Source organism: Centruroides sculpturatus, unplaced genomic scaffold, assembly GCF_000671375.1.
Source record: "Centruroides sculpturatus isolate CEXI.00-Female unplaced genomic scaffold, Cexi_2.0 scaffold943, whole genome shotgun sequence".
Lineage (NCBI taxonomy): Eukaryota > Metazoa > Arthropoda > Arachnida > Scorpiones > Buthidae > Centruroides > Centruroides sculpturatus.
Genome location: NW_019385262.1, coordinates 1 through 11,593, shown reverse-complemented (window position 1 = coordinate 11,593; position 11,593 = coordinate 1). Strand labels below are relative to the sequence as shown.

General features: G+C 34.5%; 1 protein-coding gene across 1 annotated transcript; it reads right to left on the bottom strand.

The window, feature by feature from the left end:
• Positions 1–6,459: 6,459 nt before the first annotated feature.
• LOC111636840 lies at positions 6,460–8,076 on the bottom strand. The gene has a single exon (XM_023382218.1). It carries the CDS (start codon positions 8,074–8,076, stop codon positions 6,460–6,462), a length of 1,617 nt encoding a protein of 538 aa, XP_023237986.1.
• Positions 8,077–11,593: the final 3,517 nt, after the last annotated feature.

The following is an 11,593-nucleotide window of genomic DNA, read 5'->3' as shown; positions in this document are numbered from 1 at the left end:
TTACATGAAATAGTAAATATAGAAAAATTACTAATAAAACTCGGTACATGTACTGTACATTATTTATATCTCTACCTGCATTACTATAATCAATTAATAAACTCCAAATACCTTTAAAATGCAGTCTATTTTAAAACTTCTCGAACGTTTTCGGTCAGATTAACAGACCTTCTTCAGGATCGAACTAATAGAATTTAAATTTGCCAAATGGAAATTCCAAAATGTTCTATAATCTTCTCATACTCAATTGCGCATGTCCATTTTTATAATTGTAATGCCGCCGCTTTTCATGCTGATGCTATTTTGTTTGATTCTCGAAAATCTATATTTTGCCCTTTTTCTCTGTATTTGTAAATGTTCTTTTAATCAGCATTTAGAGCACTGATTAAAATAGCATACACTTATTGTAGCAAAATTCATGACACACGTAAAGAGCTGGAATACATCACAAAGCTCGCAAGAGATGTAGGACTTAAGCAAAATAAAGTAAAAGCCTTAATACAAGCAGAAAAAGATTGAAATCAAATGGAGCAAGACAGATGTCATACAAAAGGTTGAAAATAGAAGACATCTAAAATATGCAGAAGCCTGGCACATTTTCAAATACAGAGAAAAAGGGCAAAATATAAATTTTCGAGAATCAAACAAAATAGCATCAGCATGGAAAGTGGCGGCATTACAATTATAAAAATGGACATGCGCAATTGAGTATGAGAAGATTATAGAATGTTTTGGAATTTCCATTTGGCAAATTTAAATTCTATTAGTTTGATCCTAAAGAAGGTCTGTTAATCTGACCGAAAACGTTTGAGAAGTTTTAAAATAGACTGCATTTTAAAGGTATTTTGGAGTTTATCAATTGTACATTATTTGTTAATGAAAGCAAAAAATATTTTTATTAAAAAATAAATGTGATAAATTTAATTAAATGTTTGTTTTTACAAATTGACTTTTCTTTATATTAAAAACTAAAATGTAAATAATGCAAATGTAACAAAAGCTTTATGTAATATAATATTTGTTCTAATTAAAACCTATCCTGAAAAGTTTAGCTGAATAGATCAACAGAAAGCCAATAGTAGAAAGCTAGAAAAATAAAGTAAAAATAAAAATAAGGTGTCTCTGAAAATAAACTACTCGTTAGCATATGTAATTAACTTTATTATAATACAAATGTAACTTTATGCCTCACTACAGCTAACAAACGACATCTCAGAGACAAAGAAACGCAACAAAAGTCAAAGGTAAGGAGTGACCGAACTAGGTCAAGGGCAGTTTGGTGTGGGTTATTCCTTGGAGGTTTACATATATGACAAATACTGTTTTTATAATAGTTTTAATTAAAGTACAGGGTTATTTAAAAAAATAACTTCCCCAACTCATAGGACTCGGAAATGTGTTCTACTACTTGAAATGAAACATTTGGACAACAGGTACAGTAATTCAGATGTTGCAGTCACAATTTATTAAATAAAAATTTTTTATACAAAATGTCACTGATAGGTGATGACAGATCTATGCACTGGGGTTCAAACTGTTCCATCATTGGAGAATGGTATCTTAACATGATAATGACTTTTGTGATCCCAGGGCTTCAATGATATAAGTGCCTTCAGAATACCATATTCATGCAAAATAATGCACCACCCCACATCATGTACTCTGTTCAATGTGTGTTAAGGCAGTTTCACAGGTGGATGGGTGATCATCCATTACTTCCCAACAGCTTGGACTCTTCATTCACCTGATCTCAACCCATGTGACTTCTGGTAATGGAGTTCCTTGAAAGAACAGGTCTATCATGAAAGATGTTGTAAGGAACCAAGTCTGAGCGTTATTTTATTTTTGCTTTTATTCTATTTTTGTTTGCGGCTTATGTTTTGTTAGGACAAAGGTTTCCTCACCACTCGCCTTAGAAACTTAAAAATAGAAGAGAAACCAACTCACCGATGAGAGAAAAGCACCATAGATAAAACTCGCTCACATTTGTGCTCCCAAGCAGAAAAAAGTAAGTCCGCACCGAGAAAAGGGGGGAGACCCCACAAGCACAACTTAGGAACTTGCTAAACCTTAAAGAATAAAACATCCCAAAAAAAAAAAAATAATAATAATAATGTAAAAGTTTAGCAAGTATTGTCGGACAATAGGCTGCCAGACAAACATAGTTTTTATTGTTAGCAAATAAGTATGTAAATGAAGGGAGTGATCTCACTCAGAATTGTGACATCACCTGACAGTATAAAGACCAAACCTCAAGTGAAGATGACCGAGGTGAGTTTCTGTTAGCAATGAGCGTGGTGAGCTTCGTAGCAGCAAACGAGAGAGATGTGTCTGATAGGATAAAGTAGTTCCAAGGCAATTTTGAAGTTATTTGATTTGTGGATGAAGATTAGAGAAAGTCTTGAGAGTTGAGGAAAAAGGTTCCTAGTATATTGAGGTGACAATTAGGACCTTTAATTCATAAGAATCATTGTACATAAGTTAAGTCTTTGAATTTTTTGTCAAATTCCAAAGGGGAATAGTTAAGTTAGAAAATAGATTGATTTGAGTTTTGTCAGGTTGATTTTTATTGATTTACGTTGAATAAATTGTTATTTGATTTTTACTACATTTTGTATATAGTTATTACTAGAATTTTTATTAAATATTGGATTGTTTTTGACTAACTTTGTCATTATTTAATTCGGTGCATGCTTAAAGTCCAGGCTTGGCACATTAACGTGAATCCGCATAAAGTACCCGTTAGGTAACGGCTATTTCTGGCACACAGTCATGTCGATAATTGTTAGAAAAGTCAGAAAAATAATATAGTACTTTACAATGTGATTCTGTGTCAGATCTAAAGGACAGTATTTGTCAGCATATTCTCACAATTAAAGTGGACTCATTGAGTTCAGCAATGGAAAATATTCTTGTGAATGGAGGACATATTGAACATTTACAACTGATTTCCATAACTCTGGCACCACTTATTGGTGACTTCTTGCACAAAAAATTTTTATTTAATAAATGGTGAGTTTGGACAACCTATTTTCCAAATGTTTCCTTTTTAGCAGTGGAACATGCTACAGAGCCCTCTTGAGTTGGAGAAGTTATTTTTTTAACAACCCTGTGTATATAACACACACACACACAAAAACTAATTATAATTATAAAATTCATAAATTTTTAAATAAACATTTTATTTATTTCAAATTACCATTAAATAAGTTATATCTTTTGACAATAGCATGAGCCATTTTAAGAATAAAAAGATAGATTTATATACAGTAAGACCTCTGAAAGTTGACCACCCAAGGGACTAAAGGAAACTGGTCAAAATATAGAACAACTGTACTGATAAGTAGACACGCTTTGTTTTATTGTACAGCTTTTATTAGAGAATGTCATACAGAAACACACACTGTGAAAACACAAGAAAATCATTCATACAATACTGTATCATACAAAATCAATACATTTGCATATGTATTGTTTTCTCATGGTTTGGAAAAAAAAATAAAAAAGTCAATTTTAGTCTGTTTCTTATTCTTTATATGAAGGTAAGTGGAGAAAGCATTCTCAATACTGGCTATACTACTCAGCATACCTAAGCATTTTTCCTTGGCAAATAACTAACTGCATTATCAAATGATTGACATCCTCTTCATTTGGAATATCTGCAATCAATTTCTAGGTTCTTCTCACTTAATTCTTTTACTTCAATTGCTTCCGGTGCTTTTCTGCTAAATTGTGCTTTGATTAATGCTAATTGAAAATTTGCTTTTAGGTCAGGTTCATTGCAGATTGCCATGTTCTTATCCACTGCAACAAAACCCACAAAATCTACTCCCTCAAATTCCACCATGGAAGATGGGCTGTTTGGTGCAACATCATGCTCAAGTTGAAACAAATTTAGCTTTCTTGAAGCACTTCTGAAGTGTTTCAGGCTGAACTTTATTCTAAGCAGAAGTAACCCAGAGAATACCATCCAGAACAGTAACTGATGCAGCAGATGGACATTTTAGCAATGACCTACTGTAGAAGCTGGACTCAGTAGTGCATTTTGAATGTTTTGATTATGTCTCAGTCAAAAGGTTTAATTTTTGACATAGTGTTTGGAGACCAAAATACCAGTTTTACATTTGTAAGATGACTTATTTTGGGGATGGCTAGGACAATTGTCCACAATTTGTGGGAGCTTGAAAGTTGGGGAGTTGCACGGTGTGGAGTCCCACAAATTTGGATAACAGCTTTCAAACAACTCAACCCAAGATATTAATACTCCTTTCTTGCTCACATGCTTATTTTGCCTTGGTGCGCACTACATGCATGAACTAAGCTCTTTTACTGCCATTTCTCACTATGATACTTTTATTTATTATCATTCTTATCTATGCGCTATGATGTAAGAACTTTTAAATAACATTCGAAAACCATAATCAGCTGAACCGTCAGAAACATCATTCAAAATATTCAATATTAAAATTTGTAAAACCATCAGAATATCGTTCGGAAAGCTTTAAACTATCATATTCTATATACTGCTTGATGATGGTAGTTTTACACTACTGAAAGTGCTAGCGGATAAGATCTTTCTCCAAAAGTCAGATAAATTTCTGTGTCTGGGACTCCACTCCTGTAACGCCACTGCACTTAAGTATTATAGTGATAGTAAACGTCGGCATGAAGTGCAAACATATTATATCATAGTAAAATCGTGAGACCGATAAAAATTTGACATTATATTAAGGTTGTTGTTACATCCAATATGTTATAATTGGATTAAACTGTATTTTGTTTGTGCAAAATAAAAATATTAATTTTTTCAAAAACAGGAAATTTTTGTCAAGCATTGACAAAAATTCAACCTGGGCTGACACACAACGGAGAGAAATTTCGAAATTGGATAGGTTAATTTCATCGAAAATGCATTGTGGATGACCTTGTGGTCATGGCTGGCAAAGTTTGAAAGATTGCGCTCAAAACCAGCAATACCAAAGAAGATTGGAAAATGAGAACGAGACCCACCTTGTGCCAAAGTGATTCCGCTTAGTAGTGAGTCTCCGAGACATAGTCTTGTCCCAAATACAATTTTGCCATTTTACTTGTTTTTATATTAATTTGCATAATAATGTATGTTAAATAACACATAAACATATATACACACACAGAAATCTAAAGTTCATTTTTTGGGACGAAAGTCTTGGCTTTTCTGAAATTCTTGTTTTTTTGCAGTAAAGTTGTGTAGTTTAATTTGTAGCTTTTTTCTTTCCTTAAGCAAATGTCGGTAGCAGAAGATCACATCCAAAATGCCCCGTTTTGTTTTTGCACTCCTTTCAAAACCTGGATTGTTTGCTACAATTTGATCGATGATTTCGATTATCGTTATCAAACTTTTACTAAGGAAATCTGTAGAGAAATTCTTTGGATTCTTCGCTTTCAGAATCACTATTTTCCAGTTCTACATGAATTCCTTGTTCTGCCAGTTCTCAAAGGTCATTGTTGGTAAGGCTCTCACCAGTAACCTGCAGTAACTCCTCAATATCCTGCTCGTCTACATCCTAGTCCTGCCGTATTGATTAGGTTGACAATTTGGTCAACCTAACAATACAGAGATAGGTTTTTCTCATTGAGAATTCTTCGATACCTTCAGCCATAACTTCTTCCACACTTCGTTAGTGCATTTATCAGTTAATACTTGCCAAGCAAAGTTGATACTGCATATGGCATGCATGATGTTATATTTTTTTTTCCAAAATTGCACCAAAAAAAACATATATTTAAGGAAAGTACAGCACTCTGATAAATTACCACCTTTTGCTGATTGGTTCATGTTTGGGAATAATCGTATTATATATTAATCAATAAAATACCACAATAATTTGAATCAGCATAAATTTTGAGCTTTTTTTTAGTCTTTGAGCAGACTGTGTTATATTGAATCAGCATTAATCAGGGTCTTACTGTATTATTATTAGTGAGAGGGCCGAGCTTGGTGTAATGACCCTAATTTTTCGATATTTGGTGCCATATTTGTCATCAGCAACCTTAAATTGCACTGTTCCACTATTGATAACCTGTTTCTTATCTTTGTTAGTAAATTGCTGTCTAAATAAATAATCGACACACACCGGAAGAATATAATAATAAACTTTCTACAAACCTATAACCAGCGTGAAATATGTTCAATTACTTAGGCTAACGTTTTCAGATCCCACTGGATCCTTCATCAGGCTATGTTCCATTTGTAACGATCCGTTAGAATGCCAGCTGTCTTTGGAACGAAATTTCAAATATCGTATTTCGAGTTCCATTTGGAATCACGTGCCTTTCAACTCGAAACTCCGGTTGCTATGTAACGATCTTCTACTTGTATGTCGGATTATGTATTTCTATGAATAAATTTGTTTGAGTGTGTCGGAATTCGGAGAAAATGTGTGTAGCTATTTTTAACTTATTATAAGTACCGATGCCATTTTAATTTGAATCTCCTTTCTGTATTAGGGCTTGCCATGCCAAAGATAACGTAATTTCATCTTTGGAATTAATGGGGGTTGATGAGTTGTAGGCTTTGCATATTTCTATTTGTTCTAACCATCTGAGTTGGTCCACATGTGATGTTGTGATAAGGAGTTTGGCCCTCGCGAAGTCTGCAGATATCTCCAGATCCGATGCATATACAGATAAAGCGGTGGTACATCTGTTGTGTATAATGTCCTTTCGGTGTTCCTTCCATCTTACCCCAACTGCCCTTTTCGTGGCTCCAATGTATACTAATTCTCTGTCACATCTATGGTCGGTGAGAGGCACTGCATACATCCCAGGAAGTTTGTCTTGATCTGGCTTGTCTTTCTCATTGCGTAGAAGATGAAAAATAGACAGGCATCTTCTGTATGCTATGCGCACTCCTTGTTGTCTCGCGATTCTATGATACACGGAATCTAAGATCGGGTTGTATGTGACCGGTATGATACGCTGTTCCTGTTGTATGCTATCCCCATTAGTGGCAGCAGACGGTGGTATTCCGGCGTTGTATTGTCTTGCCAATCTCTGTATTATGTTGTTGAAGCCATGTAGGCTGGCCACCTTTTGGAGATATCTCATTTCTTTATCCAATGCCCTCTGTGTAGAGCAGTGCATGCGTGCTCTTTTGACAAGTGCCCTAAATGCTGCCAATCTGTATCCGATCGGGTTGCACGAGTCCGCCGGTATATACGTTGGGAAGTCCGATTCCTTGCGGTATATAGATGTGCTTATGCTAGACCCTCTAATTGCAATGCTCACATCCAGAAAGTGGACCGTGAAATCACTATGCTGTTCCAGCTCGATAGTTAGGCCATAAGGGTGGTTGTTTACCTGATCCACAAAGAGGTTGATGTCAGGGTCATTCCTCCACAGTATAATGACATCATTGACGTAACGCTTGTATAAAATGATGCTGTTGAAGAAATTTGGAATTATCTCTTCCTCCAATTGTCGGATGACAAGTTCACATAGATCTCCTGAGACCGCACTACCCATAGGTACACCTCTGCCTTGGTTATAAGTGATTCCATTGAACTGGAACACAGAGTAGTAGCATACCAGGTGTGCCAACTCCAGAATTTGTTGGTGTAACCGTTCATCATTCACGTATTGCAAAAGGAAGTCTCTGATGGCACAAAAACAAAATGGCATCTCAATGGAAGGGTATAATGAACAGAAATCCATGATTGATATGTAAGCCGGTTGCTCAGTATGTTTAAGGATTTCTATTAATTCATTCGAACTGGAAATAGTATATCGGTATCCTTGTAACTGTGGTGAGATGATGTGATGCAAAGCTGCCTCCAATTTGCGGGTGTGAGATTTAGCTTTATAAACAACAGATCTTAGCTTCTGCCCTTGTTTATGGGTTTTCGCAAATGCGAACAGTTTGGGGGTGTCTGGTGCGTCCATGACTATATCCTGCATCCCTAGCCTCTTCACCAATCTCAAGCCCGAAAAGCGTTTAACTCTGTCGTGGAGTTTTTCAATCACTCCGGTTTCCTGCTCAACACATCTGGTATCCTCGATATATTCATACAACTCCCTTTCGTAAGTTTCCCTTTTCATCACTATCAATGCCTTGGTTTTATCAGCCTTAGTGAATGTGATGTTATTATCGCGGCTCCATCTAATCGCGCTTGATATGTCCTCTTTGAATCAATACACTCGTGCTGACTTCTTGATGTTTTTAACTTTGTAGGTGGCCATCCATCTGTAATATCCTTTTTGTATATTCGACATTTGCAAATAGAAATATGCAAATCCTACAACTCATTAACCCCCATTAATTCCAAAGATGAAATCACATTATCTTTGGCATGGCAAGCCCTAATACAGAAAGGAGATTCAAATTAAAACGACATCGGTACTTATAAGTTAAAAATAGCTACACGCATTTTCTCCGACTTCCGACACACTCAAACAAATTTATTCATAGAAATACATAATCCGACATACAAATAGAAGATCGTTACGTAGCAACCGAAGTTTCGAGTTGGAAGGCATGTGATTCCAAATGGAACTCGAAATACGATATTTGAAATTTCGTTCCAAAGACAGCTGGCATTCTAACGGATCGTTACAAATGGAACATAGCCTGATGAAGGATCCAGTGGGATCTGAAAACGTTAGCCTAAGCAATTGAACATATTTCACATTGGTTATAGGTTTGTAGAAAGTTTATTATTAAATTGCTGTCTATGCTAAATTCTCTTTCGGCTAAATATGATCATGTGAATGCAATTAAAAACTTCTTTGATGCAGCCCATAAAGTTGGATATAATACTGGAATTTGTCTTTTAAGCCAAAATTCTTGATATCCATTTTTTAATTTCAATTTTAACTCTTCATTTGTTCACAATTCTACCAACGCCTCCTGTAGTGATAATTCTGCTGTTTGTAGGTTTGAGAAAGATTCTAGTCCCCAATCTTGAGTAGTCATGTCAAGGACATCCTGAAATCTATTTGTAAAATCTTCTTTAAGTGCTTTCAAATGTTAGCAAAATACCACAATGTTACCACTATTTGTTTCCACAGAGGAAAGATTTGGAAACTGATAGAATTGTCTTCAACCTAAATTTTGTTTGTACAAGGCAAGTTTTGGCACTAATTCAGAAATAGTTGCCTTTGCTTTTAATCAAATTCAAATCATCTCCTTGCAACTGTAGATTTGTTTTATTAAATTTATTATATAAATCAGTTAAATAAGCTATATCATTCTTAAATTTCAATATTCCAGGATGTCCTTGACATGACTACATATAAGCTTGATCAAGAAATATAAGTTTTGTTGATTGAGCCAGAACATACACACACACACACTGTCATGTTCTGTGTGGTGCACTGCACTGCTGCAACTTGTTCACGTACTAATCAAAAAGGTATTAGGAACAAAGCTATAATGTACCAATATCTACTTTTAATACAGACTGATCTTGCTTAAAAAACATTTAGAACTATTTGTTGAAACATGCATACAATGATTTTTAGTATTAATCAAACTTTTTAGTGCATTCTTGCGAGTATTGCCTGGGAGGATCGCAGTTGATCCTCAACACCCCCTAAATTTTCCTTGCACCAAAAAGCCCTACTGGTGGCATTACCAACCCTGTTGGGAACTACCAGTATAAGAAAATGGGACTCCAAATTAGGTATATAAAAATGAAGTCTGTATTATTGCATTTTCCTGATACCATTTAACAACACCCAAAGATAAAAAAGTTCATTTTTAAAAACTATAATTTTAGTTTTATCTAAATGTATATTTAAAAAGTAATCATTGCAATATTTTTCAATTATTTGGATCTTTGTAGGTCATATTGCATATCTACAAGGATAACAATGTTGTCAGTGTAGAGAAACAAATGTAATTCTGTAGCTTCAATATTAATACTTACATTATTTGATTCAATCAATGAGTTAATCATAATCAATCTATTTATGTAGATATTAAATAATGTGGGACTCAATGCATCCCCTGCAATACACCTTTAGTAACTTTAATCAAATCTGTTAGACCAAGATATCTGATTCTGATCAGTTGTATGAAGAGTCAGTGAAAAAGTAATGCATCCAATTTTATTTCTCTTTTATTTTACAAGAAAACTAAGTGAAATTTATACAGCATTTAGCCACAACTTTTATGATTAAGTTCTCACTTTTCAATATAATCTCCATCCTTTTCAATAGTTTTTGTCCATCTTTTAACAAGGATGTGTATTCGTGCCTGATAAAAATCACTTTCTTACTCAGCCAATGGCAAACAAAATTTTTCAGTGTTTCCTCACCTTTAAAGTGATGCCCACAATGAGCTTCCTTTAGTGGCCTGACAAATGGTAGTCTGATGGTGCTAAGTCAGGGCTGTATGGTGGGTGAGGTAAGATTTCTCACCCAATTTTTGCAATCTCATGAGTGATTTGTATTCTGTTGTGTGATCTTGCATTGTCATGCAAAAGAAGAACATTCACCAGAGCTTTCACTGGGCGAACTCACTGAAGATGTGCTTTAATCTTCTCACGGTGCTGATGTACTGAACAGAATTTATTGTGCACCTGTGCTCCAAAAAATCCACCAAAATCACACTCTCCACTGATTCAGTTGCAAAGAGCAACTGAATTGGTGTATGTCATGACAATGCAAAATTTGATGCATTTGTGGTTGCTGTAATCCAAATTCTCTAGTTGCTTTACCTATGTTTGTAAGTAGATGTGCATAAAAATGTGCCAAACCTTTGAACCCATTAAGATATTGGTAAAATGGGCCATGTTTGCATCAAATGATATATTATGTTTAACATATATTTTTATATGTGTAAGTCTTGGTGCAGCTGGAAAGTGCTCATGAAATATACATGTTGCTTCTTGCACATTTTGTCTCATTTCCTCATAAAGTGTAACCATTTCACAGTAGTATTCGTAAGCATAAAACATTATAGCAATGCTCTACCAATTAACAAACTACATGACATTAGCCCTTTTAATGGACAGCAGCATCAAGTGTATCATCGTATAATTTGTCACAACTGCATTTTTAATTTTCATCTTGTTCTTATGTTGAAAATTTGTGTATAAAACATGCAGTAGTTCTGAGGCAACATCTATCCTCTTTTTTGAATTAATCTATCTTACTTTAAACATTGCAGTAAAACCAATGCATCTTATCCATACATTTGTGCAATTCAAAAGGATATCTTTTGTGCCTGGATAAATTTTAAACTGAACATCATGTACACTCTGTTTCACAATAAAGGTAATAAATTTTCATTCAACATTTTTACAAATTAACTTGGATAATGTTTAAAATCTATTTTATATATATTTCACATTATTTTTACAGTTAAAAACTTAAAAATACTTTTAATGTCTGTAAAATGTATAAGAATCGGGGCCGGATCATCGCATAGACAAATGAGACAAATGTCTAAGGCCTGGTTTTTTGAAGGGCCCAGTCAAACTGTCTATTTTGAAAAGATTTGTAAATAAGATAGTTTACTTTTCTGTTAGACAACTGTATATAATAAACAAATAAACAAAAATATATTGCTTTTTATATGGTTACTAGCTGCAAGGACCCGCTTTGCTGGGTT